Here is a 22,538-nt window from a genome sequence, read left to right on the forward strand (position 1 = left end):
GCGTTATAAATAAAATATCATATCACATCATATCCTCCCGCACTGGTCCACCCCAGGAACTGGGTCCAATAGCAATGGCTGTGTCCTGGCCACCTGGATGACAGACGACACCTTCAAGTTTCTCACACCGATCACCACTTGTACCCATGTGACAAGGGCTTTGTTCCTTCCACGCTGTGACACTCTTAAAAGTGCGAAAAGTACGGGCCTGTTGGGCACATTACATTAATTTCATTTTGCACCACTACTACAGTATAGTTTGATAGCACAATACAGCTTACTGTAATGTGGATGTTGACCTGAGCTTTTCAAGGTTGCTACCAATGCTACAAATGACTGCTACGCCCATTTGTGGTTTTACCCATATCATGCATCACACTACAAAAGCTGTGTATATGCGTGGAGTGAGCTACTTTTGCATTTGAACAAAAAACCATATTAAATGCAAAAGCAGAGTATTTCACCCACAGCATCAATGTTCTGCCTCATCCAGAATTGGGCACAGAATGTCAGCGGGTTGTTAAGTGCATGAAGCAGACCCTGTAAAACGGCATACTGGGTGACAAAAAAGCCATTTGTGGCAAGAGAATAATCTTAAAATGTATCTTACTTCTTGCACTGTTCTGCTCTGATCCAAACTTTCATCCAGGGATTTGCAGAGCTTCCGGAGTGTTGCAGAAACATGGACACGGGATTCAATTTGCCCACTGTGACTCATAAGTGAGAGTACAAGTCCCACTCCTAATATGCAGCCAGTACTGCAGAGACAAAACAACAAAGACAAGGATTCACAATACATTTTATAGCAGATAAAAATACAGCAAGTTTAAACTTGGTGGTTAAAGAATGTTGTAGATATGTGCTATTGTAATGGCATTTTGCTGATCAATAAATAAAATGAATGAACTGTTCTCCCAAAGGCTTAACGAGACAGTTGCTAGGTTCTGCACCATATACCTAAATAAATTAAAGGAATGCTTACATTTAATATACAAAGATACAATTCACCATTTAATGTACAGGTTTTAATCTGTATTTTCTGATCCGTGCTAGCACTCAACCCGAAACGTGCACTGGAGCAAAGGATAGCACAACATTTACAACAACCTAGTAGTTAGAATTCATAGTGCATGTCTATGCGCACCAATTGAGGGAATGTTGTTCTTACGCTGACTGTTTGCTGGTGTTTAGCCCACCTGTCTTTGGCATCCATAGCCCGGGAGCTTCATGGGCGATACCTTTATAGTTTTAACATCAGTCATCATTGTACAAATCCTCATTCAACTCTTGCATAAAAGCTACAGATTATCAGTAAATGGAACATTATCCAGTGTCACAAATGGCATAGAAAACTCTCAGCGTATCAAGGATAATTAAATGGTTTTATTAAATTATTTGCGGGGCCTATTGCCATCCCTTTCTCTCTCACCTGCCCACAAACCTCCCGTCTTACACCAAAAGCCCAACTCCAGTTAGTGTATGAGATTGTTGGCCCCTACTGTCTACGTTCTGATGACTTCCTACGGTGTCGTCCCTTAAAGCAGGCTCACTAACTGCATCAGGGACTTCCCAACTCTCTTCACAGGTTAGTGTTCCAATTGGGAATGGGTTGCACCTCGCACTTACTCTGTACAAATCACATTATATAACAATAGTTCTTCTGTAACGCGCTGAATACCAGCAAGTGGTTTCTAAGCACGAGATCGGGATTCAAACCTGTGTTGCGCTGCATTGTCTTGCTTCCAAGACAAATGTGTTGCCCCTGAGCTATCCTTCCTCACCAAATCACTCTTCTATTCTACCTGCCTCCTCTGCTCTAACTTCTTCCAACCAATCTTCTGTCCTTCCAATGTCTCACTCATCCTTTTCACCTGTCTCCACCGTTTGATACCACTGTTCTGATACCACTGTTCTTCTTTCTCCCACTCTACTGACTCCCCTCCTCTGTCCACTTCCACTGCTCTCTTTCCACTCCTGTCACTCCTCGACCATACTGCTACTCCTCCTACTCTACTACTTCTACCACACTTCTAATGTTCCTCGCACACTATTACTACTTCTCCCACACAGAAAGGCTTTGTGTGGGGTTTGGAGAGGGGACAACACTACTTCTTCCCCCAAACCTCTACAAATCCTCCTTCCTCAGCACTTCTACTCCTCCCACAGCACACTACTCATTTTCGCACAACACTGCTTCTCCTCCCACACCACTCCTCTACCACCTTCTTTTCACTCTATGCCAGCCATCTAGACTTACACTATCCTCTCCACACACTTATTCATGCACACTCACAGTAGAACCATCATCACTCATAAGCCAATGCTTCATCTGCTCCACAAATCTATCTACACGCTCTCCCTCCTTATTCTTGCTTGTCTCTTGGTTGTCCTCCACCTGCACTACTGACCTCACCTGAATAACTTACACTTACTGTTTTCTGTCCCCTGCTCAAGTATCCCTCTCTTTTTGCTGGTTGACCACTTGTCCCTGGTCAATCCCCCTAGCCCCCACGCCCCACCCCCAGGCATGTATATGTAGGGAAAAACTTCAAAAGGATGATTAGCCCTGTTCATTTTCTCCATTTGGGCTTGCTGCTCGGTCGTCTTGGCAGCATTGGAAATGCTGTAGTATGGTTCATGGTTATGGGACCGTTGTCAATGACATGCTCGGTAAGTCTGAGGTTTATTGCCCCTTTCTAGTCCATGGTGGTCTAGTGGATTGTCTGTTTTGATGGCAGGGGCTCTGGCGAGCTTGGCCAGTCCTGCACTGCCGGTTCCTGCTATGTCTCATTGTTGCTGCTGGCGTCTCTTCGGCACTGAAGCTGTATTCGTCCAGGTAACTGGTTTTCGGCTTTTCAGTTTCTCTTTTCCAGCTGCTCGCTTGATAGTGTCTGCAACAATAAAAGAAGACTGGAAAGTATATACACTCACATGCAAGGCAGGAGACATGGTTCTGCCAAGATACCTCTGGGCACAGGGGGAAATAGACGTTGGGGTTTGATTTACTAAATTTGGGGTCAGGACAAGGTTGGCTTGGGATCTTCGCCTTTCCCTCCCACGTCCAATGGAGTAGGCTTTATCCTTCTATTCCTCTTCCTGTCAAAGTCACGTCTTTGCCCTTGTCATACAAGGGGGAGGTACCAAATTCTGATATGTTCAAAAATAACTTTAGACTCTAACCTTCCCATTTCCTGGTGCCGCTCCTCAGTCTTCCTCATAAAATGGTTTGGACTAGGTCCACTCAATGTTTTAGACTCTAACTCAAATCAACCCTCACCAGAATAATCAACATTGAGAGGTCACAGGAGTGTTAGTCCAAACATCTGGGGAGCCGCAGGTTGAATAAGACAGACGGTATATACTGTATTGCACAATAACATGGTTTATGATGAAAACTTTATACTTCCTGCCGATCACTTTTCTGACAATCATCACAGAATCACAGTGTAAGCTTTAACTTGGAGTGGATTCATTGCCACTGTATGCTCTGTGTTGGCCAACAATGTGAAGAACAAATTACTTGCATCTCAGTAATGTTCTTTCTGATGGACGTTCCTCCCACGGATACCTCATCTATGATATCCATCTCCCAGTGCCAGCTGCCCTTCAGTAACTTTTCCACCGACAGAGTTATCAACATGGCTCTGCCTGACGCTGCAAAGCGAACTGTGCCGGACATGACGTTGAGCCCAGTGTATATAGATGCGACCTCAGTTCCACTCTTTTCACCTAGCACTCTGATGCTGAGGGACCAGAGAACTAAGGTGTACTTGTTACCCCAGGAACAGGAAGTGAGGGCGATGAGGAATCTGTGTGAGGAACTTCATTAGAAAGAACATTACTGCGAGGTAAGTCATTTGTTCATCTAACTGACTCCTTCCTCCCACGGATTAACCATCTATGATAGACTCCCAAAGCAGCATAATGACCTGGAAGGGGGAGAGTAGGAAAGACGCCACCAAAACCAGGAAACTCTGAAGGACATCTCTGCCAAAATGAGCGTTATTACCAGACATAGGATCGTGTGCAAGGAAGCCAATGTAGGCGCTTGGCAAATATCCAGAAAAGGCACTCAGTGTTGCAGAGCTGAGGTGGCGGTCAACCCACTGGTGGAGTGAGCGCTGACATTCTCAGGCACCTTCTAGCCGGCCAGATCATAGCACTCCAGAGAATGATCCATTGAGACAGGGTCTGTTTTTTAACAGCCCTATCTGCTTGGGCACCAGCATAGCCAACGAAAAGTAGGGCATCAGCCCTGTTCTCCCTCATCCGAGAGACATAGAACTTGAGTGCCCGCACCAGATCCATTCTATGGAAAAGTTCTTCCACCTTGGAGGGATGAGGCGGAGGAAAGCAGTCGGGTAGATGGATATTTTGAGAGAGATGGAAATCAGAGACCACCTTTTGAAAGAAGGAGGGTCTATCTCTCAACATCCCCTTTTCATTGGAGAAAACCAGGGAGGGAGGATTAACAGATAGAGCCTGGAGCGCACTCACCCATATTGCGGAAAGGTATGGCAATAAGAAAAATCACCTAAAGGGTGAGCAGCTTTAAAGAATAATAATAAAGGGGCTCATTAAAAATGTCAACAAAATATTTCAATCCCACACCATAACAAACTGGCGTCCTCTTGACGACTGAAATGGCCACAAGATAACCCTTCACTGTACTTATCTGTAGGCCCAACGTGTCAAAGACAGAAGAAACTCCAACACAGAGGAAGTGGAGCAAGTAAAAGCTCTAATTCTTTACTATCTGCTAGACACAACAAGACATTCTCTATTCTTATTCTTCTTGATCTCTCTGACGCCTTTGACATTGTACATCTTACTATTTTACTTTCTTCTCTTTCTACTCTTGGTTTAACTGGGTCTGTGCTAAGCTGGTTTGAATCTTATCTTTTTAACTGTTCATATTATGTTTCCTGAACTAGCCAACTTTCTCCTTCAGGCCCACTTCTCTATGGGGTTCCACAAGGTTCTGTTCTGGGTACTCTTCTTTTCTCTTTATACACAATTCCCCTGTCTGCTCTCATCAGCTCATTCAATCGTTGTCATTTCTACACTGATGAGTCACACATTTTCTTTTCTTTCTCTACATTTACTTCTTCTCTTCATAACACTGTCTCCTCCTGTTTGCTAGTTGTAAAATCCTGGATGACCTCTCATTTTATCCATCTTAAAGGTTCAAAAACAGAGGCTCTTTTATTTCCTCCTTCCTCTTCTTCATCTCCTCCATGGGGCCTTCTTTTTCCTCCTTCCTTTCTCTTCTTCAGCTAGTAATTGTTGGGGTCGTATTTGACCCTTCTCTCTTTACATTTCTAACGCTGCCCATTCTGCCCACTTTCATCTTTATAATCTCCACCGTGCCCATCCTTTTTGTTCATTCCAGGGGCTACTAAACTCTTGATTTACTTGCTTGTTTTTTCCCTGGTCTTAACTATTGCTTGGTTCTTTTCTTAGGTGTTCCCATACATCACCTTACTCATCTACATTCTGTATTCAATTTGGCTATTCATTATCTCTTTAAACTCCTTTTTCACCCCCCTAGTAATCTCCTATTACTCCTGTACTCCACTTTGCTTCCTTGCTTTCTTTCGCTCTCCATCTTCTCTTTCATTTTCTTTGCTTTCTATATAAAGTTCTGCATGGGCTTGCTCCTTCCTATCTTTGTTCTCTTGTATCTTTCAGCATCCCATCTCGTTCTCTTCATTCCCAATCTCTTTTCCTTCTTTCTGTTCCTAAACCACCATGTGCCCCTTCTCGATTTCGCTCCTTTTCCCTCCCTTTTTTATTATTATTATGGTATTTTTGAGCGCAGACCTAGCTTCGAGAAGCAACGGAGCGCTTCGCAGAGTTATACAACAGTACATATGCATAACAGAACGCTTTTCAGAGCTATCAACAGAACAGATACACAGTGGGGTAGGATACAGAGGGACACAGAAGAGGGGTACAGCTGTATAGGGTGGCGGGGAGGAGATGGGCGGACAGCAGCTACCAAGTCAGGTGACGCAGCGGTGAGGTGATGGCTTACGTGTTGAGGAGAGACTACTTGAAGAGGTGGGTCTTGAGTTTTTTACTGACTTGTAGGAGAAAGTCTGATGCTGATGGGGAGGAGATTGCATTGTCTTGGGGCATAGGCCGAGAATGCTTGGTTTCTGGTCCTTTCCTTTTTGCAGCGCCAGATTTCAATTCTGCATGCGTCCTGGCTTCTGGTGGTGCGCTGTCTGCCTCAGAGGTCCCTAAGCACTGGAACACACTTTCTTTACTACCTATCCGTGCCTCTTCATCCTATCATATTGTTGTTCTCAACTAAAAAAATTACCTTTTGCCATCTCTTTCCCCTTCTTAGCTTCTGACTGCCAATCCCATGTTTCAATTTTATTAATTGTACCGTCGTAATTTATATCTTTGTTAAAGCGCTTTGGTGAAAGTGCTCAATAAAATACAAATAAAAGGATCCAGATCTCTCTCCTTGCACCAAGCTGAAAACCTTTGCCATTTGCAGGCATAAATGGAATTGATGGCCGGTCTTCTAACAGAGAGGAGCACGTCCAGAATGTCTGCTGACAAATCCCACTGCTTATACCTCTGCCTTTCAGCAGCCAAGCATGAAGGGTCAGACGTGGAGGTTTGGGTGCAAGACCCTCCTCTCCGAGTTGGAGAGGAGGTCCGTTCTCTGCGGTGGACACCAGAGTGGGCAGATGGCCACGTAGAGCAACTCCGGGTACCACGTTCTTCGGGCCCAGTCCATAGCAATCAAGATCATTGTGGACCAGAACAGACAGCCTCCTGTGGTCCAGCGGAATTACTGGGATTGGCGGAAATGCATATAGTAGGTCGAAGTCCTATTCGACAGTCAAGGCATCCCCCAGAGCTCTCTGACAAGGACATTCTGCAGCGCAGACCCGCAGAACCAGAGTGGGTCTCAGACCTCTGTCCGCTTTCAGCACCAGAAAGTATGAGCAGCAACCCCAGCCTCGTTCCAAGCAGGGTACCATCTCTATGTCCCCTTTTGCCAGAAGCTGATGGATCTCCTCCAGTAGAAGTGGTTCTGGAATCAAGGGTTGGTGGCATGGGGAGTGGTCTGTGGGGCGAGAGGCAAAAGGGAGGCAGTATCCCTTCTGGATGACCTGTAAGGCCGATGCTTCCAAGGTGGTATTTCTCCATTTCTCACAAAACAGGGATATTCTGCCTCCCAAAGGGGACAGGCAGCGGAAGTTCACTTCAGAAAGGCTTCGTGCCGGGGGGTGCGGAGGGCACAGCGGAGTTGGAAGCACCTCCTCTAGGTGCACCGCGGCTCCTACCCCTGTAGGTACGATGCTGTCCTTGCCTGCCTAATGGTGGTTGGCCTCTACCTCTCTGGGCATAGGTGGCAAAGGGGAAAAATGCCTCCCCCTGCCCACCGGGCTTGCAGGTCGCTGTTGCTGCACTGCTAGCACCAGCAACCTAGAGACTTGGAATTTTTGGAGCAGCTCATTGGTCTTGGTGCCGAACAAGTTCATGCCATCGAAGGGCATGTCCTGAAGTTTCTCTTGAACGTCAATAGCAAACACTGATGTCTGTAACCAAGAAAACCATTGCAAGACTGTGCTGGTGGCCATCATCCCCGAGACACAGACTGTTGTGTCCAGGGCAGACTGTAGAATATGACAAGAGACTTCCTTGCTGTCCTTGATGAGGGCCTCAAAGCCTTTCCGCATCTCCCCTTCGGTGCCTTGGCCGTAACCGACCATAGGCCAAAGGAAAACCTGGCCAAAGCACAAGAGGCGTTTACACATTGGAGACCAAGGCTCGAAGAAACACACATATGCCTTTCCCATGCATTCAATCTCTTGCTCTGCAAGCACAGAAAAGAGGTTGTCTTAAGGAACACTGTTCGGCCTGTACCACCAAACTCTCTGGGGAAGCATGGGCAGAAGAAACATGGAGTCAAAAGGTACCAGCCTGTACTTCTTGGCTAGGTCACAGTCCACAGTGAGAAATGAAGCCGGTTTGGCCCACAGCCCCATCACTGGCCCGTCCACTGCATGAATGAAAGGTAAAGTATCCTTTCTAGGACCCTCTTCCTGGATGTCAGTCAGATCGAACTGCACCTTTGGACATGATGGAGCCGACAGCCCTAAGGTGTCCACCACCTTCTCCATCAAGCACTGAAAAGTGGCTTGGGGCTTGCCAGGAGTGGCAGCAGGGATCATGTCTACCCCTGGCAAGGTGCCCAGGTCACCTGCCTCCTGCAGGTAGGCCGTCAGGTCCACCAACTCCTCCTGTACCCCATAAAACACCTCTACGAAGTCGTGACAGTTGCAAACAGGGACAGGTAAAAGGACAGGGAATGGGCCCTTCCAACTCCCATAACTGACCCCGGTGCAGGACTGGCTCTGGCAAACACACTAACAGGCCTCCTGCCTCGGGTTTAGAGGGATCCCATCCCCTCTTGACAGGGCCAGATCCCAGATCCTGTTACAGAAACAGTATATATATGTGTAAATAAGTATGTAGTATGATATGAGCTTTACTAGTATTTTACTTTCTTTGCATTTTAAGGCCTAACACATTAGTATATTGTTGTACTCCTGTGTTGACTGTTCAGATTTGTGGTTACCTGTACTTGCACATCACCCCATAGGATGAAAGCAATACATATAACATACTTCATTGTTTGCTTTACCTTTTCCAGACCCTCCCAGGGCAAGTTCTCTTTGAAGATATTTAAACATAGTGGAGGGCAGTTAAATCCTTCATTTGGGGAAGATCACCACATACTTGCTAGCAAAGTAGGAAGCGAGCATGGAGTGTTGGCATATCCACTTATACAAAAGTATTAGCAAGCCTCTCAAATATGGGTGCTAAATGTCTGGGTCAATCCCCTCCCACTCAAGGAATGGTAAGTTATAGAGGAGTATGTGTTACAAGCCTCCTACTGTGATACACTATCAGGTTTCATAGTTTAGAAAGAACTACAGCAGTGCACTAACAAGGTCAATCCACCCATTTTGTTCGAGCCTCCAAACCAGCCCAGTGAAAATACGGAGCGCTCCTTCAGCTGCAACAAGCAGCTGAGGGAGCGCTCCAGGACTGGCTTGAACTGTCAAAGGGAAACATGGATTCCCTTTGACAGTTCATACACCAGAGTACATGTTGTGGTAACTCAGAAGAAGAAGTTGGGGAGACCACTAGGGAGCGCAGGGGAAGATGGCCGCATAAGCGTACAGCTCCCGCTCCCTCCAGCAACAAGTGAGATCGAGCGTTTCCACCTCTCAAATATAACTGAAAAGAGGTGTCGAAGTGGGGGACAACAAACGGAGATCGGACAACTGCAAGCGAGGAGGAGGAAAGTGAACCGCCAGGGGAGAACAGGATAGACAGCAAAGGCGAGGCACACTGCCGGAAGGAGCAAAGAGAGGGCCGGTGCCCCGAAGAAAAAAGAAGGGCCTAGGAGTGCCGTGTACTGCACCAGGCACTTCTGGAGAACAGTGGAGGTAAAACAAGGGGCTACAAACCCCAGTGGAAGAGGGAGAATGTGACAGCATGTGTCCCGCAAGCTGAATCGAAACAAAGGTGACCGTGGGGAGACCCCGCTGGGAGCAGCACAACGAGGCGCAACAAGGTGAAAACAGTGTGGAACTGCAGCCCGAAGAGAGGTGGAGCCGGAGCCACAAGGGCAATCCAGGCAGAGAGGCTACACTGCGGCGGAGGTAGTAGAAAGCCCTGCGGTCGTGGGGAGGCCTCACGGTGAGGTGTAGAGATGAGACGGCGAGGGAGAAGCCCGCGAGCGAGGAGGGAAAGCCAGAGGGGCAGAGGTGAGACGCTGCAGTGAAACAACGGTGCAACTGCCCCCCCAGCCCACCGGCCTCGTAGTAACAGCAAAGAGGGCAAACGGTGCAGCCGGCACCCCCGTAACACCCCCCTGGCTGCGAGAAAGTGTGTTGGGGGAGCAGGGAGCCAGAGAGAACAGCGAGAAGGCAGGGAGAAGACCCAGCCTCCTCGAGGTGACGCCCAAGGGGCCTATAACCCCCCCTGGAGCACCGGACACGATTACTGAGAGGAGGGGTGCAGAGTAACTACCAGAAGAGCAGAAACACCCCTGGGGACACCACAGCAACTAGACAGAGCAAGGTGTATACGGTGCAGGGAATCAGTGCCACCAATAAACGTCTAGGCTGGGACACCAGGCAGCAGCAGAGGATAGGGGAAACCCGGGGGGAGAGGGGGCAACCAGCCACAGCGTAGGGAAAGGAGGGGTTAAAGGAGAGAGTATGCAGCAGGCTGGAGAACCCGGGGGAATGAGAAAAGGTTGCCAGAGGACAAATAATTGATAACATACCCATGCCACACAACCCCCACCCCTCCACTTCGATCGGACCTGTGGTTGGACTAGAACACGTGGTGAGGAGCCAGTGGGGGCCATAAAAATTCAAAGGAGTCACAGGGAGGAGCGGTCCCCGGAGAAACAAGTAGGGAGGAGCCCACAGCCCAATTAGAGGCAAGTATCCATGGCTGCAGAGAACATTAGAAGGTGAACAGTGGAGTGGCTGAAACAGCCCCCGGGGTATCAACACCTATAGGATAAATAAGACATACATGACAAACAGGAGAAAGAGGAAAAGGCTCAGGCAGAAGAAAGGAAGGAAGGAAAAAAAGAAAGGATTCAGAGGAGAGCAGAGGAGACCCCTGGGTCGGCAGCAAGAAAAAGATGGATGGAGCAATGCCACAATCAGGGAAGGATGGAGGGTCGGCAAGGAAGGCCCCAGAGGTGAAAAGGATGACAGAGGTGGACATGTCCCTCTTCTCGACGAAGGAGGACTTTGGACATATCTTGGCCGAGACCGAGGCCCTCGGAGGAGACATACAGGCCTCGCTGACCGACCTAACAGGATGACAATGGTGGAGACTAAGGTAGAAGGTCTAGAACATAACCAGCTCAATGCGGACATGGTGGAAACGAGGCTTGACCCCAGACTGAGATAGCTGGAATTCCGAGAAGAAGAAGCGATGTTGAAAATAGAGGACTTAGAAAACAGAGAGAGACAGAATAACATAAGGACACTGGGCTTGAAGGAGACGGCAAGAGAGAGCCTGAGGCAAGTAGAGGAGAGAGTACAGGCCCTAGTGCACCATCTTTTTGAAGCAGAAGGGGGGAAACCGGTGCAACTTGAAAGAGCGCACAGAGGAGGTAAACCGTATGGGAGCAGCCCCCGCTCCATAGTGGCAAAATTCCTGAGTTATGAGGACAAAACTGAAGTGATGAACAGAGTGAAGCAACAAAGGGAATTGGACTTCGAAAGCTCCAAGGTCATGATCCATCAGGACTTGTCCAAACTCATGCTCTACAGGCGCAGAGACTGCACGCCCCTCACAAAGTGTCTACAAGAAAAAGGCATCAGGTATAGATGGGGCTACCCATTCTCATTACAATTCGAAGTTGAGGCGGTGGACTACCGCATAACCTCAGCGGAGGAGGCAGAGCAAGCCCTATGTCACCTCACTGCAGACATGGAAGTTGACCCGAGGGGCCCTGAAGGACCGACTACAAGCAAGGAGAAACCAAAATCTACACCAGGCCCGCAGAGGAGGAGAAGACTACAAACGGGCAGAAAATACATGAGACTTAACAGACCGCGCCCCATAAGACACTCTTAACACCGGAGCAGCCGAAGGAGAACAATTCCATAGAGAAGAATGTTTGACGGCTGGAGAGATAACCGTAAGGCCAGCAGGTGGGAAGCGAAGGTATGAAAATGGATTGCTGGAGGGAGGCAAATGTCTTTGCTCCAAGGTGGCCCGCTGTACAACAAAGGGCGCCTCAACGACTCTTATGGAACACAAAAGGTTAAAGTTACAAACAGTTATAAAGTTGATAGGGGCTTTTTGTTATGGGTGTAGTCTCGGGGAGGAGGGCATCGGTGAAGGAAAAAGTAGCTTCAACGACATTGAAGAGGAGGGAAAGAAAGAGTCACTAACAATACAAAGGAGGGAAAGGAGGACAAGATGGAACAATCATAATGGGAAAAGGTGACGCTAACAAGAGTCTGGTTGTGGGAACGCTAAACGTAAAAGGCTTGAATTCCCCGACGAAGAGATCCCTGGTCGCAAGGGAATTTCGCAGGGCCTCCCTGGACGTGCTCTTTTTGCAGGAGAGGCGCCTATTGCAAGGAGAAGAGAGGGCGCTAAGATGAGCGGGATAGGACAGGTACACTGGGCCTCTGGGAAGACCAAGAGAGGGGGGTTGGAATTGTTTTACATAAGTAATGTAGACTTCGGGAGTGTTTAGCAACCAATTTGTTGGAGGGAAGGCTGATGATACTGCAGGGAACCATGGAGGGGGCAAGAGTATTGTTGGCAGCTGTATACGTGCCCAACTAGGGGCAAGCACAATTTATACGGCGTGTGCTCAATGCACTACAAGTGTTGGAAGCCGTCCTGTACATCATAGGGGGAGACTTTAACTCCTGGGCAAATGAGGCCTGGGACAGAAATCCGAAGGGGGAAGAGGAACCAGAGAAAGGAGAAGATAGAATGGGACACCTGGGACGGGCAATAGAGGCTCAAGGACTAGTGGATGTGTGGAGACAGCAGCACCTGCAAGAGGCAGGTTATACCTTTTTCTCAGCCCCACATAAAACCTACACTACGATTGATTGTCTACTATTAAACAAGGACCAGGGAATGAAGGTGACGAGCAGCAGTATCAGGCCAGTGGGGTGGACCGACCATGACATGGTATTAATGACCTTAGACATGGAAGGATTGCATAGGCTGGATGGTAGCTGGGGCTGTAACAAAACGCTCTGGAGAGACCCATTATTCGCAGACCAACTGGCTGAGGCAATTACGGAATACTCTGAAATAAATTACACTGGGGAGGTACGCGCAGAGGTAGTCTGGGACGCAGGGAAGGCAACCTGGAGGAGAATCTTGATATGGGAGGGTGCGAGGCAGACAAGGGAAAGATGTCTGCAAGAAGAGAGATTGAGGAAACAGATAGTGGAGGGGGAGGGAAGGATGCATGCCACAGAAGGAAATGTAGATGAGATTAGAGAAGAGCTATCATCAAGCGCTAGGGATGGGGGAGACCCTGTGGAAATTAAGGTACCTTAAACAGAAATATTACAAAAAAGGTGGATAAGGCGGGTGCGCTATTAGCTGCAGGCTCTGGGCACAGAGAGTGGAAAGATAGGTGTCCACCTTGAGTGAGGGCAGCAGGGATACACCAAAAGAAATAGCAGAAGGCTGCGCCCAATATTATGAGAGGCTCTACAAATTGGAAGCCCCCTGTGGGAAAACTATGGTGGAGAGTACCTAAGGTATGTGAAAATGACTAAACTCACCAGCCTAGAGGTGGAACACCTAGAGAGTCCAACAACAACTGAAGAGGTGCAGGAGGCGATATCATGCCTCCCGAATGGGAAGGTGCCGGGAGAGGACGAATATACTATAGGGTTTTATAATAGATACGCCGGGGTCCTGTCACAACATATGGTGTAACTGTATAACCACATCCTAGACAAGGGGGAGGCGCCAGCGACGTTCAGTAGGGCATTAATATCGGTAATCCCGAAGGAGGGAAGGGATCCAACTCACTGCTCATCATATCATCCCATCTCACTTCTAAACGTAGATGAGAAAATATTTACACAAATCTTAGCAACGTGCTTTGAAGGAAAGTTGCCCCGTATTATTCACCGAGACCAAATGAGGTTTATAGCAGGCAGACAGGGCCCTGATGCACTTCGGAAGACCCTGGACCTAATGGAGCACGTAAAGGGAGAACCAGCGGGCCATGCACTTCTGAGCTTGGACGCAGAAAAGGCCTCAGACAGAGTGGAGTGGGGCTTTTTATTTGCTATACTGATAAGTTAGGAGTTGGAGACAGAATGTTCCGAGCCATCAGGGCGATCTACTCGGGACCCAAAGAAGTCAAGGGAGTTTGGTCTTAGCAGAGGTACTAAACAGGGATGTCCCCTGTCGCCCCTTCTTTTCAGTTCAGAGGGTACTTCAAATACCGGAAGAGTACGGTAGGGTATCAGGTTTCAAAGTAAACGTAAACAAGTCAGTACTCCTTCCCCTGAAAGGGATAACCAGGGGACAAAGAGAAGAATGGAAGGACTAGGGATACCGGTGGAAAGTGACAGCATAAAGTACCTTGGGGTGAGAATACCCAAGGAGCTGGATGATCTATACAAGCAGAATTTCCCCCCCACTACTGCCCAGGCTTTATGGTGAGCAGGAAACGTGTGAAATGCAATCAAGATGATGCTACTCCCCAGGGTGCTGTACCTGTGTCAGGCACTGCCAATAGAGTTGCCTGACCTGCATTTTACAGAGTTGGAGTGGGCTTACCTGACATGCCTACTTACTACAGAGCAGCCCTATTCAGGGCCCGTGTCCCCCACTTGCGGGTAGACAAGCAGAAACAATGGGTGGGCATTGAGAACTACCTATTTAGACCAATTACGCTCAGGCAGTTGCTCTGTGCACTCCAGAATACAGCTTCGAGAAGGGTAAAGACACATAAGATCCTGGGTCCGCTTTGGAGTTTGTGGAGGATCAAAAGGGAATTGGTCGGTGTCACAACATGGCCCTCGCCACTCATTCACATATGGCCCCCCCTATAAGAGGTCGTATAACAGACCATGAGAGATTCCAAGACTGGTTTGAGGCAGGGGTAGATAGAATAGGGCAGGTCCTCAAGAAAGATGAATAGTGGGAGAGCTCAAAAAGAGCCTGGGTTTCGGTAAAATCTCTGTATTCAAATACATGCAGCTTAAAGGGGTGCTAATGTCAAATGAATGGAAGGAAGCCTTGCAAAAGGAATTAATGGGAATGGAAAGAATACTGAACACAGAAAGGTGAACGAGCGGCTTAATATCTAGACTGTATCAGGCCCTATTGGAGGCACAGGGTGGAGAAATCGAAACATTTATCCAGAGATGGGAGAAGGATATGGGAATGGAAATGAAGTAGACCAGTGGAGAAGGTTATGTGTGAACGCACACCGTACCTCGTGGCATGTCACTATAAGTTGCATGGGCTCAAACTTCTGTATAGATGGCAGTGGGAGCCAGTAAGATTATCTAAAACAGGGGTCGCCTGAGCCACTTTAGTCGTCCGTGCTGCAGATACTGAAAAATAAACACTTGCTGAAGCAAAATGGTTTACTGGTGTGTTTTGCTGCTACTGTCCGTGTTCAGCTTGGCTGCTTTGCCATGTGGAGCTGCTTGTAAACTCACTGACAGATGTCAGTATCGCATTCTGCTTCTGCGGCCGGGTGTAGTACCACAGATGACCTTGTGCGCTCCCACGACACTGTCTTGCTTGAGTGAGCTCGCTCTTGTTTGCTGGAGATGTCCAAGGGGCTGGGGCAGGATCAGGATCAGTGTGTGCCACGCAATGAAAATAACACTGTAGCACCGCCGCTAGCCTTGGCTAGCATAGGTGGGTGGGGGAAGAGGACCTGTATTTACAGCAATGCTAAAAATACATGTCCACGGAAGTGAGTTACAAAATGTTTGCCACTGCGCAAAAAAACAAACATGAGAAGCAGGGAGTCAGCAGATATTACGATATGGCAAAAACTGGAAATGCCCAGCTAACGGGAACAGCACGTGTTAGAATTGGATGTCACAATGCAGCCATGCAACACAAATGTGCGCCAAAATCTTCACGTGTTATTTAACGGTAAGATGTGAAATGCACATATAATATTTGTTAAATGAATGAAACAATATCGACATGGGTGCCAATTTCACAAATGTATTGGTGGGCCCAGGCGAACAGTCAGGGGCTGTGAGCTTCGGCGTGATCACAGGTCTTATTGACAGATGCCAGCCCATGTTCAAAGATGGGGCTGGGCAGAGGTGGAAATGGAAAACAAATGAAAAAAAATGTAAAGTGGGATCACACAAGGGCAGCGCTGGGGGTGGAGTTTGGAGGTAGTGGCGCAGGTCTGAGGCCAGTTGGACTCCACTGAAAGGAAATATTCAAAATAATATTTTTTAAATTTCTTTCATGCTGCTTCTTTCCAAATTCCACACTGTACATCAATTCCACTTTAATTCACTTCCATGGCAGTGGTGCACCCAAACTACTGTTGGTAACATGTGGTTTTGAGTACATTAAGGGATCCATAGACCCGCTCTACAGTACAAGGCTACCGGGGTAGCTCAGCAGGTTGACAGACCGTTGCTGAAATATTGAACGTTGCGTTATATTGAAAACTGGTTATTAATCATATGACTTTTTGCAATTCCTTATCAAAAAAACAAGTTCTATAAAATGTGCCTGAATAGGGGTGGGTTGGGCTGGTTGCTTGCTTATATTCAGGGCGGAGGTGGGGACATTTCAGCCCCTGTAGGTAAAATCAAAAGTTGGCACCCATGAACCCTAAGTTTAATTACCGAAAAACTGATTTCAGCACAACAGAAGGATTTATTTGTGATTATCCAGTTTGACAAGCATATAACATCTTTATAAATATAACCTGTGCAAAAACACAGAGGGGCACACAAACAACAGAGTATGTGTGGTGTCTGACACAAAAAACATTTCAAAGAAAACTAGCGAACGCAAGCAGCATTTTTCAGTTGGAAATTACTTTTGTTTGGGGGGCGCTGTTGAGCAGCCTGCAAAATGGCTGCCTAGTGTAAGAGCTCCGTACCCAGTCGCCTTTTATTCGTTGACATCTGCGGTTCTGCTTTGGATCCTCTGTCCCTGCTACGATCCCTGCACTGCGGCCAACGAGCACTATCCGCATGTCGAATTTTGGGAGAAATCGGACACTCGGAGCTGTAGATATTCGCCCTGCTGTGTCTTGCTGAGGGCCGCCCTTGGGCCTCTGCCGGGCCCTGTCCTCATCGTGGCCTGATCGGGTGCCTCCCGCCGGATTCGCTGCTGGCTGCTCTGCCCCTGGCGCCTTGGGGCACACACTCGTGGGCCGGTTCGTTCCTTCCCCGGCCCCGCCAGACTGTCCTTTCCGCTGAGGGCTTAGGCCGAGGCCGCCCGTGGCGCATCGGCTGCCCGTCTACGGTCGTGAGGGGCATGGGCTGAGCTGTCTGGTGCAGACCGGTGGGGACCGCTGTCGCGGCCTGTTTCCTGCATCGCTGCTGATCTGTAACCCGGCTGAACCTAAATGGTGTGTCCATTTTCTAAGGGATTTTTGTCTTGACGCCGATCCGGTGCCGGTCAGGTGAGGAGCTGAGGGGGTGGCTCCGCCTGGGCCCTACATGCATCCGTGATTCTTATACCCTCTCCCTTGACACTGGCTGGCAGCGTGTGCATTGCTTGGTCCGTTCCCTGGAAAACCGGGACACGGCCACTCTACAGCAGATCGCCCTATCACCCACACTTCAGCCGCGTGGCTATAGGAGGTACCTCTCCCGCTGCAATCTCCCTCTGCCGTCCTGCCATACATTGCTTCGGAGCTGCAACCTCCCCGGATTTGACACCACTCCCCGAGGGAACCACAATAGAGAATGTGATGATCCATCTTGGCTGAGCTATATAGTTAGACTCCCCGCGCACGGGGCCTCCTCAATACCCGACTCACTAGCTGGACTGACCGAGGGGGGCTGTGTTCTCAACTTGCCGGGCTGCTCTCATCGAGCCTGTGGTAGCCCCTAACGCCACCGGAGCCCACTCCCTTCATCTTATTACCTCCCCTTCTGGTTCCGGCCATGTCCAGTCGCTCCAAAGGATCTGCTAAAGGGGGTGCCATGGACAAATTTGCTAAGACGGTCCCTCGGCCTGAGGTGGGCCACACGTCGCCCCCACAGGAAGAACTTGACAACGACCCTAATCCGGGGGTGGCGGCGCCAGACCTCACTGCCATGATGGAATCAATGGCTAAAAACTTTGCCTCCTTTCACGAGAAGCTTGACGACATTAATGCAAACGTTGCCTCACTCAAAGCCCGTGTAGACCAGGCTGGATCTAGAATTACTGAAGCTGAAACCGGATCTCCACTAATGAAGATGCGATACACGCACTTCAGGACACTGTGGCCACCTTATCGTGCGACATGAAGAGCGTTAAGGCAAAATGCGATGACTTGGAGTCCCGCTCCCGTAGAAACAACCTTCGCATCATTGGGGTCCCTGAAACTGCCCTGAAGGGGTGCATGGAGGATGCGGTCGAACAACTACTCAAGGACTTGCTGAGTGATCCGGACCTCTCCCCTTATTTCACGGTGGAGCGGGCTCACCGGGCCCTCTCCCCGCGACCCAGACCTGGTGATAGCCCCAGACCCATTATAGCCAAGATTTTTAATTATCGTGACAGGGACCTCATCCTTTGCCTGTCACAGGAGAAGGGGGAGCTGCGACTGGAGTCTCACACTATCAGAATCTTTCCAGACTTTTCGGTAGCGGTGCAGCAGGAGGGACGTCAATTCCTCGGTGTCAAGTACATGCTCAAGGAACGCAATGTCCCATATATCATCTTATTCTCTGCACGAGTCAAACTCACCCATAAGGGCAAACTGTACTTTTTCACCGTCCCTGATGAGGCGGTGAAATTCATTGAGATGCAAATATCGCTTCAAGGCTCTGGAGACGGCTGTGTTAATGATAATTGATTGAGAATGGCACGGATTTTAGACATTTATCGGACTTGTTAACTTAATCTGCAAATGCGTTACTGGTAAGGTTGCTCTGTTCACTGTAACGTTTTGTGCCTGTGATGAATCACGTCCCTGCAGTCCTTACGAGCTACAGCGTTAATGTGCACATCCTTATTGGCGTGTTAGTGAGGCACTCCACAGAGCTAATCTTGCATTGTTTTGTTGTCCTACCTCAATTTCTGTCTTCCTGTTGTTCAAACGCAGGTCTTTAATCTCTCTGCGATAAGCCCCGATCCCCATATATGGGACATAGGGATGTACAGTATTTGACTGTTGAAACTGTTTTGGTTTGTTTCGGAACCGCAGGGGCTCGTGCGCTGTTCCCGACTACCCGCTCCACGGGCGGGGCCTGCGTCATGTGTCAGCCACCACTGTTCGTTTTGCAACAGAGCCATTTGGCTCCAAGCGCGCTGGCGCACGGCAACGGCGCACCCCATTGCGATTGCACTGTTTTTTTTCAAACCTTTGGTATGTGTTGGCCCCAGTTGGGCCTTAGGGCAGGTTGGGCCAGGTTGGGGACGGCCCAACTGTGCGGAGTTAAGGGTGGGCGATGTTTACACTGCTGATCCATGGTTAGTGGTGAGGGTGGGGGGTGGGAAAGGGGTGGTTTTTCAAAAAGGCACACAAGGTTTCGCGGCGCGCATGCTGAAGGGCCACATGCCCACTTGCTGTTCCAACTCTGGGAGCTCATGCCATCACTGGAGCTGGGATGTTCACTGAAATATGGGTACTGTGTGTGTAGATGCCTACCTCTGAAATGGCTACTGTCATAATGTCCTGGAATATTCGGGGGCTGAGCAATCACACTAAGGCCCGTAAGATCGTGGCCTATGCCAACAGACACAATTGCAAGATATTGCTTCTACAAGAGAGACATTCCAATGGACTCATCCCGAGGGCTGTTGCCCCGTCATGGGGTTCTGCCAGGTTCTTTACCTCCTATTCCACACAATCTAGGGGCGTTCTCACAATGATTCACAGATCAATCAAGTTTGTGCTGCATAAAAGCTACGTCGACCCTGAAGGTCGTTATGTTATACTACACTGCTCACTGGTCAATAAAGAGTACCTGCTGGTTAACACTTACTGGCCCAACGTAGATTCTCCGGATTTCTTTGACACTGTCACTACCATACTGCTGGGCTTCGTAGGGGTGCAGATCATATGGGGGGGGGATCTGAACCTTATTCTGGACACTGTCCTGGACAGAACTGCCACGGCTGCCAGAGTTCTGTCTGGTGCCGCGCGCAGGCTGCATGGCCACATGCAGTTGCTCAACATCTGTGAGGCCTGGAGAACACTTCACCCCCAGCAGCGGGAATACACCTATTACTCTTCTGTACACGATAGCTCGTCCAGGATAGATTTGTTCTTGGTCTCTAGAGAAGTTATGGGTAGGGTGGAAGATACATGCATTTTGCCCCGCACATTTTCGGATCACGCTCCAATTACGCTCTCCTTAGGACTGGGAATTCCCATCCCAACACTCTGCACCAGGCGCTTGAAGTCCAAAGCCCTAAAAGACATTGTGTTTAAGTCTGAGATGCTAGCTGACATTGAGTCGTTCTTTGAACTTAACTCTCTTCAGGACACGTCCGCCGCGGTTAGATGGGAGGCCTTTAAGGCTTATATTAGGGGTATGTCTATCTTCCGGGAGGCTGGGGTGTTAAAAGCTATTAAAAGCCGCTCTTGGGCGATCTGAGGCCAAACTGAAAAGATTGGAGCAATGTTGCTCCTCCGGAACTGACCCCAGCGCTCTTGCCCAAATCTCGGATGAACTCCAAGTATTTAACACACTAGCTACCAGCGAAGTTCATTACTTCAGCCGCCCGCAGGCCGCCAGGAAATATGGAGAGGGAGACAGACCCGGGAAAACGCTTGCGACACTTGTGAGGGGGGAAACTGGGCCGAACGCAGATCACTTCCATCAAAGATCGAAATGGTGACGCTCAACGGGCAGACCAACAAATGCTGGATATATTTACCTAGTTCTATAGATCCCTTTACTCCCAGCCCGTAGAGCACACCGAACAACATATGCGAGAGCTCCTTGACCAGATCCCCACTACGGAAATTTCCCCACAGACCCGGGACCAGTTGTATGCCCCGTTTAAGCTAAACGAGATAGTATAAAGGCAAGGCGTCGGGACCTGACAGCCTTACTGCTGACTTCTACCAAGAGCACATAGCTATTCTGGCCCCCCGGCTGTTGCCTCTATCCTTCCCGCTTCCATGCGGGAAGCGGCCATCACGGTGCTGCTCAAACTGGGTAAACCTGATGACGAGTGCGGGTCCTATAGACCTCTCTCCCTCATGAACCTCGACACAAAGATCTTTGCTAAGATCATTGCTAATCGCTTTCTGCCCATTATGACGTACTTGGTACAAGAAGACCAAGCAGGCTTTGTTCCCGGCAGGTCCAACTCCCATAGCATCAGGAGATTGTTCAATGTTATGTCCCGTATAGATCAAGACGTCCAGGCCGTAGCGGTTACGCTGGACGCTCAGAAGGCCTTCGATATGGTCTCTTGGAAGTACATGTGGCTGGTCCTCGAAACAATGGGCATTGGCCCAAACATGATAGGGTTCATTAAATTATTATACACTTCCCCTGTTGCGCGGGTACGAGTTAACTCACTAACATCCGAGATGTTCACTCTATTCAGAGGCACCAGACAGGGTTGCCCCTTCTCCCCGATCCTGTTCGCTTTGGTGATAGAACGAATGGCGGACTTTGTCCGTGCACGACACTCGCGTAAAGGAATAAGACTGGTTGACGATCCTGAAATAATATCTTTATATGCTGACGATGCCCTACTATATGTCAGAGATCCCACAACCCACCTAGACCCCATACTTCGAGACATCACCCGCGTCGGCACCCACTCCGGATTTACGATTAACTATTCCAAATCGGAGATCTTCCCGCTCACTAAAGCTACTCTACAGCCCACCACCGAGTATCCCCTGAGCTGGGCCCCTGAGGGTTTTAGATACCTTGGGGTGCAGATATCCCTCACTAAACCCACCTTGCTCGCCGATAATTACTCAGCTGTAGCACAAACAGTTGAGACCAAAATTTCACGATGGCGCACTCTTCCGTTGTCCGTTGCTGGCCGACTATCTCTTATTAAAATGATCTTGCTCCCCAAGCTCTTATACATCTTTGCATCTGAGGTGCACCTCTGCCCACGTTGCAAGGCAGTGGATGCTGATCACTTACATATGTTCTGGACCTGTAACAAATTGTCCGATTTTTGGGATGGTGTTCTACATACACTAAGTGCAGTAACTGAAACTGTAATTGATTCCAATCCTTTGGCAGTTCTGTTTGGGGTCTGGAGGACTGACTAGACTAAGCGCCTGAAAACCTTTTTAAATATAAGTTGCATGACTGCCAAAAAATGTATACTCCAGAACTGGAAGCGCTCCTCCCCACCGGCCTCTCCGAAATGGCTGGGTATGCTCACATGGTCACGGAACTGTGAGGAGGAATATCTGACTATGCTGCCCGCCCAATCTCGCCCCAGGAACATCTGGAGCGACTTTAATACGTATCTCAACAACCAAAGTGAGAACACGCCAGGATCTGGCTTGTCTCCAGTCTCCATCCATGCATGGTGATCTCTATTGTGTCCTTCTTTATATGTTGATGCTCTGTAACCACTGTTGGAACTATATTTTGTAATCATTATGATGTTCTATGCTATGCCTGGTTTATATGCTTGTTGCCTTGAAGTTTGTGCTTTGTGAACCTCTGCCGACAAAAATAAAAGTTTAAATAAAAAAAAAAAAGGACATTACTTTTGTTTTTTTTATGGAAGTGTGAAATGCACATTTGGAAATCAATAGTGTGCCCAGCATGTAGAAAACCTGCATAAAACGCAAAGTTGGGGTCACAAAAATTACAGGATTT

The 22,538-nt window shown here is 48.7% G+C and overlaps 1 protein-coding gene across 2 annotated transcripts in view; it reads right to left on the reverse strand.

Moving 5' to 3' along the window:
• FOCAD (focadhesin) overlaps positions 1–22,538 on the reverse strand; it is a 2,926,805-nt gene that overhangs the window by 883,914 nt on the left and 2,020,353 nt on the right. For both annotated transcript variants that reach the window (XR_011282193.1, XM_069630760.1), the window contains exon 29: positions 611–758. Coding sequence is in view for 1 of the 2 variants with exons in the window: in XM_069630760.1 (XP_069486861.1) it covers positions 611–758 (148 nt within the window). In the remaining variant the exon portion in view is untranslated. The remainder of the gene's footprint in view (positions 1–610; positions 759–22,538) is intronic.

This window comes from Ambystoma mexicanum, chromosome 6q (genome assembly GCF_040938575.1).
Source record: "Ambystoma mexicanum isolate Mex_15411 chromosome 6q, UKY_AmexF1_1, whole genome shotgun sequence".
Classification (NCBI taxonomy): Eukaryota; Metazoa; Chordata; class Amphibia; order Caudata; family Ambystomatidae; genus Ambystoma; species Ambystoma mexicanum.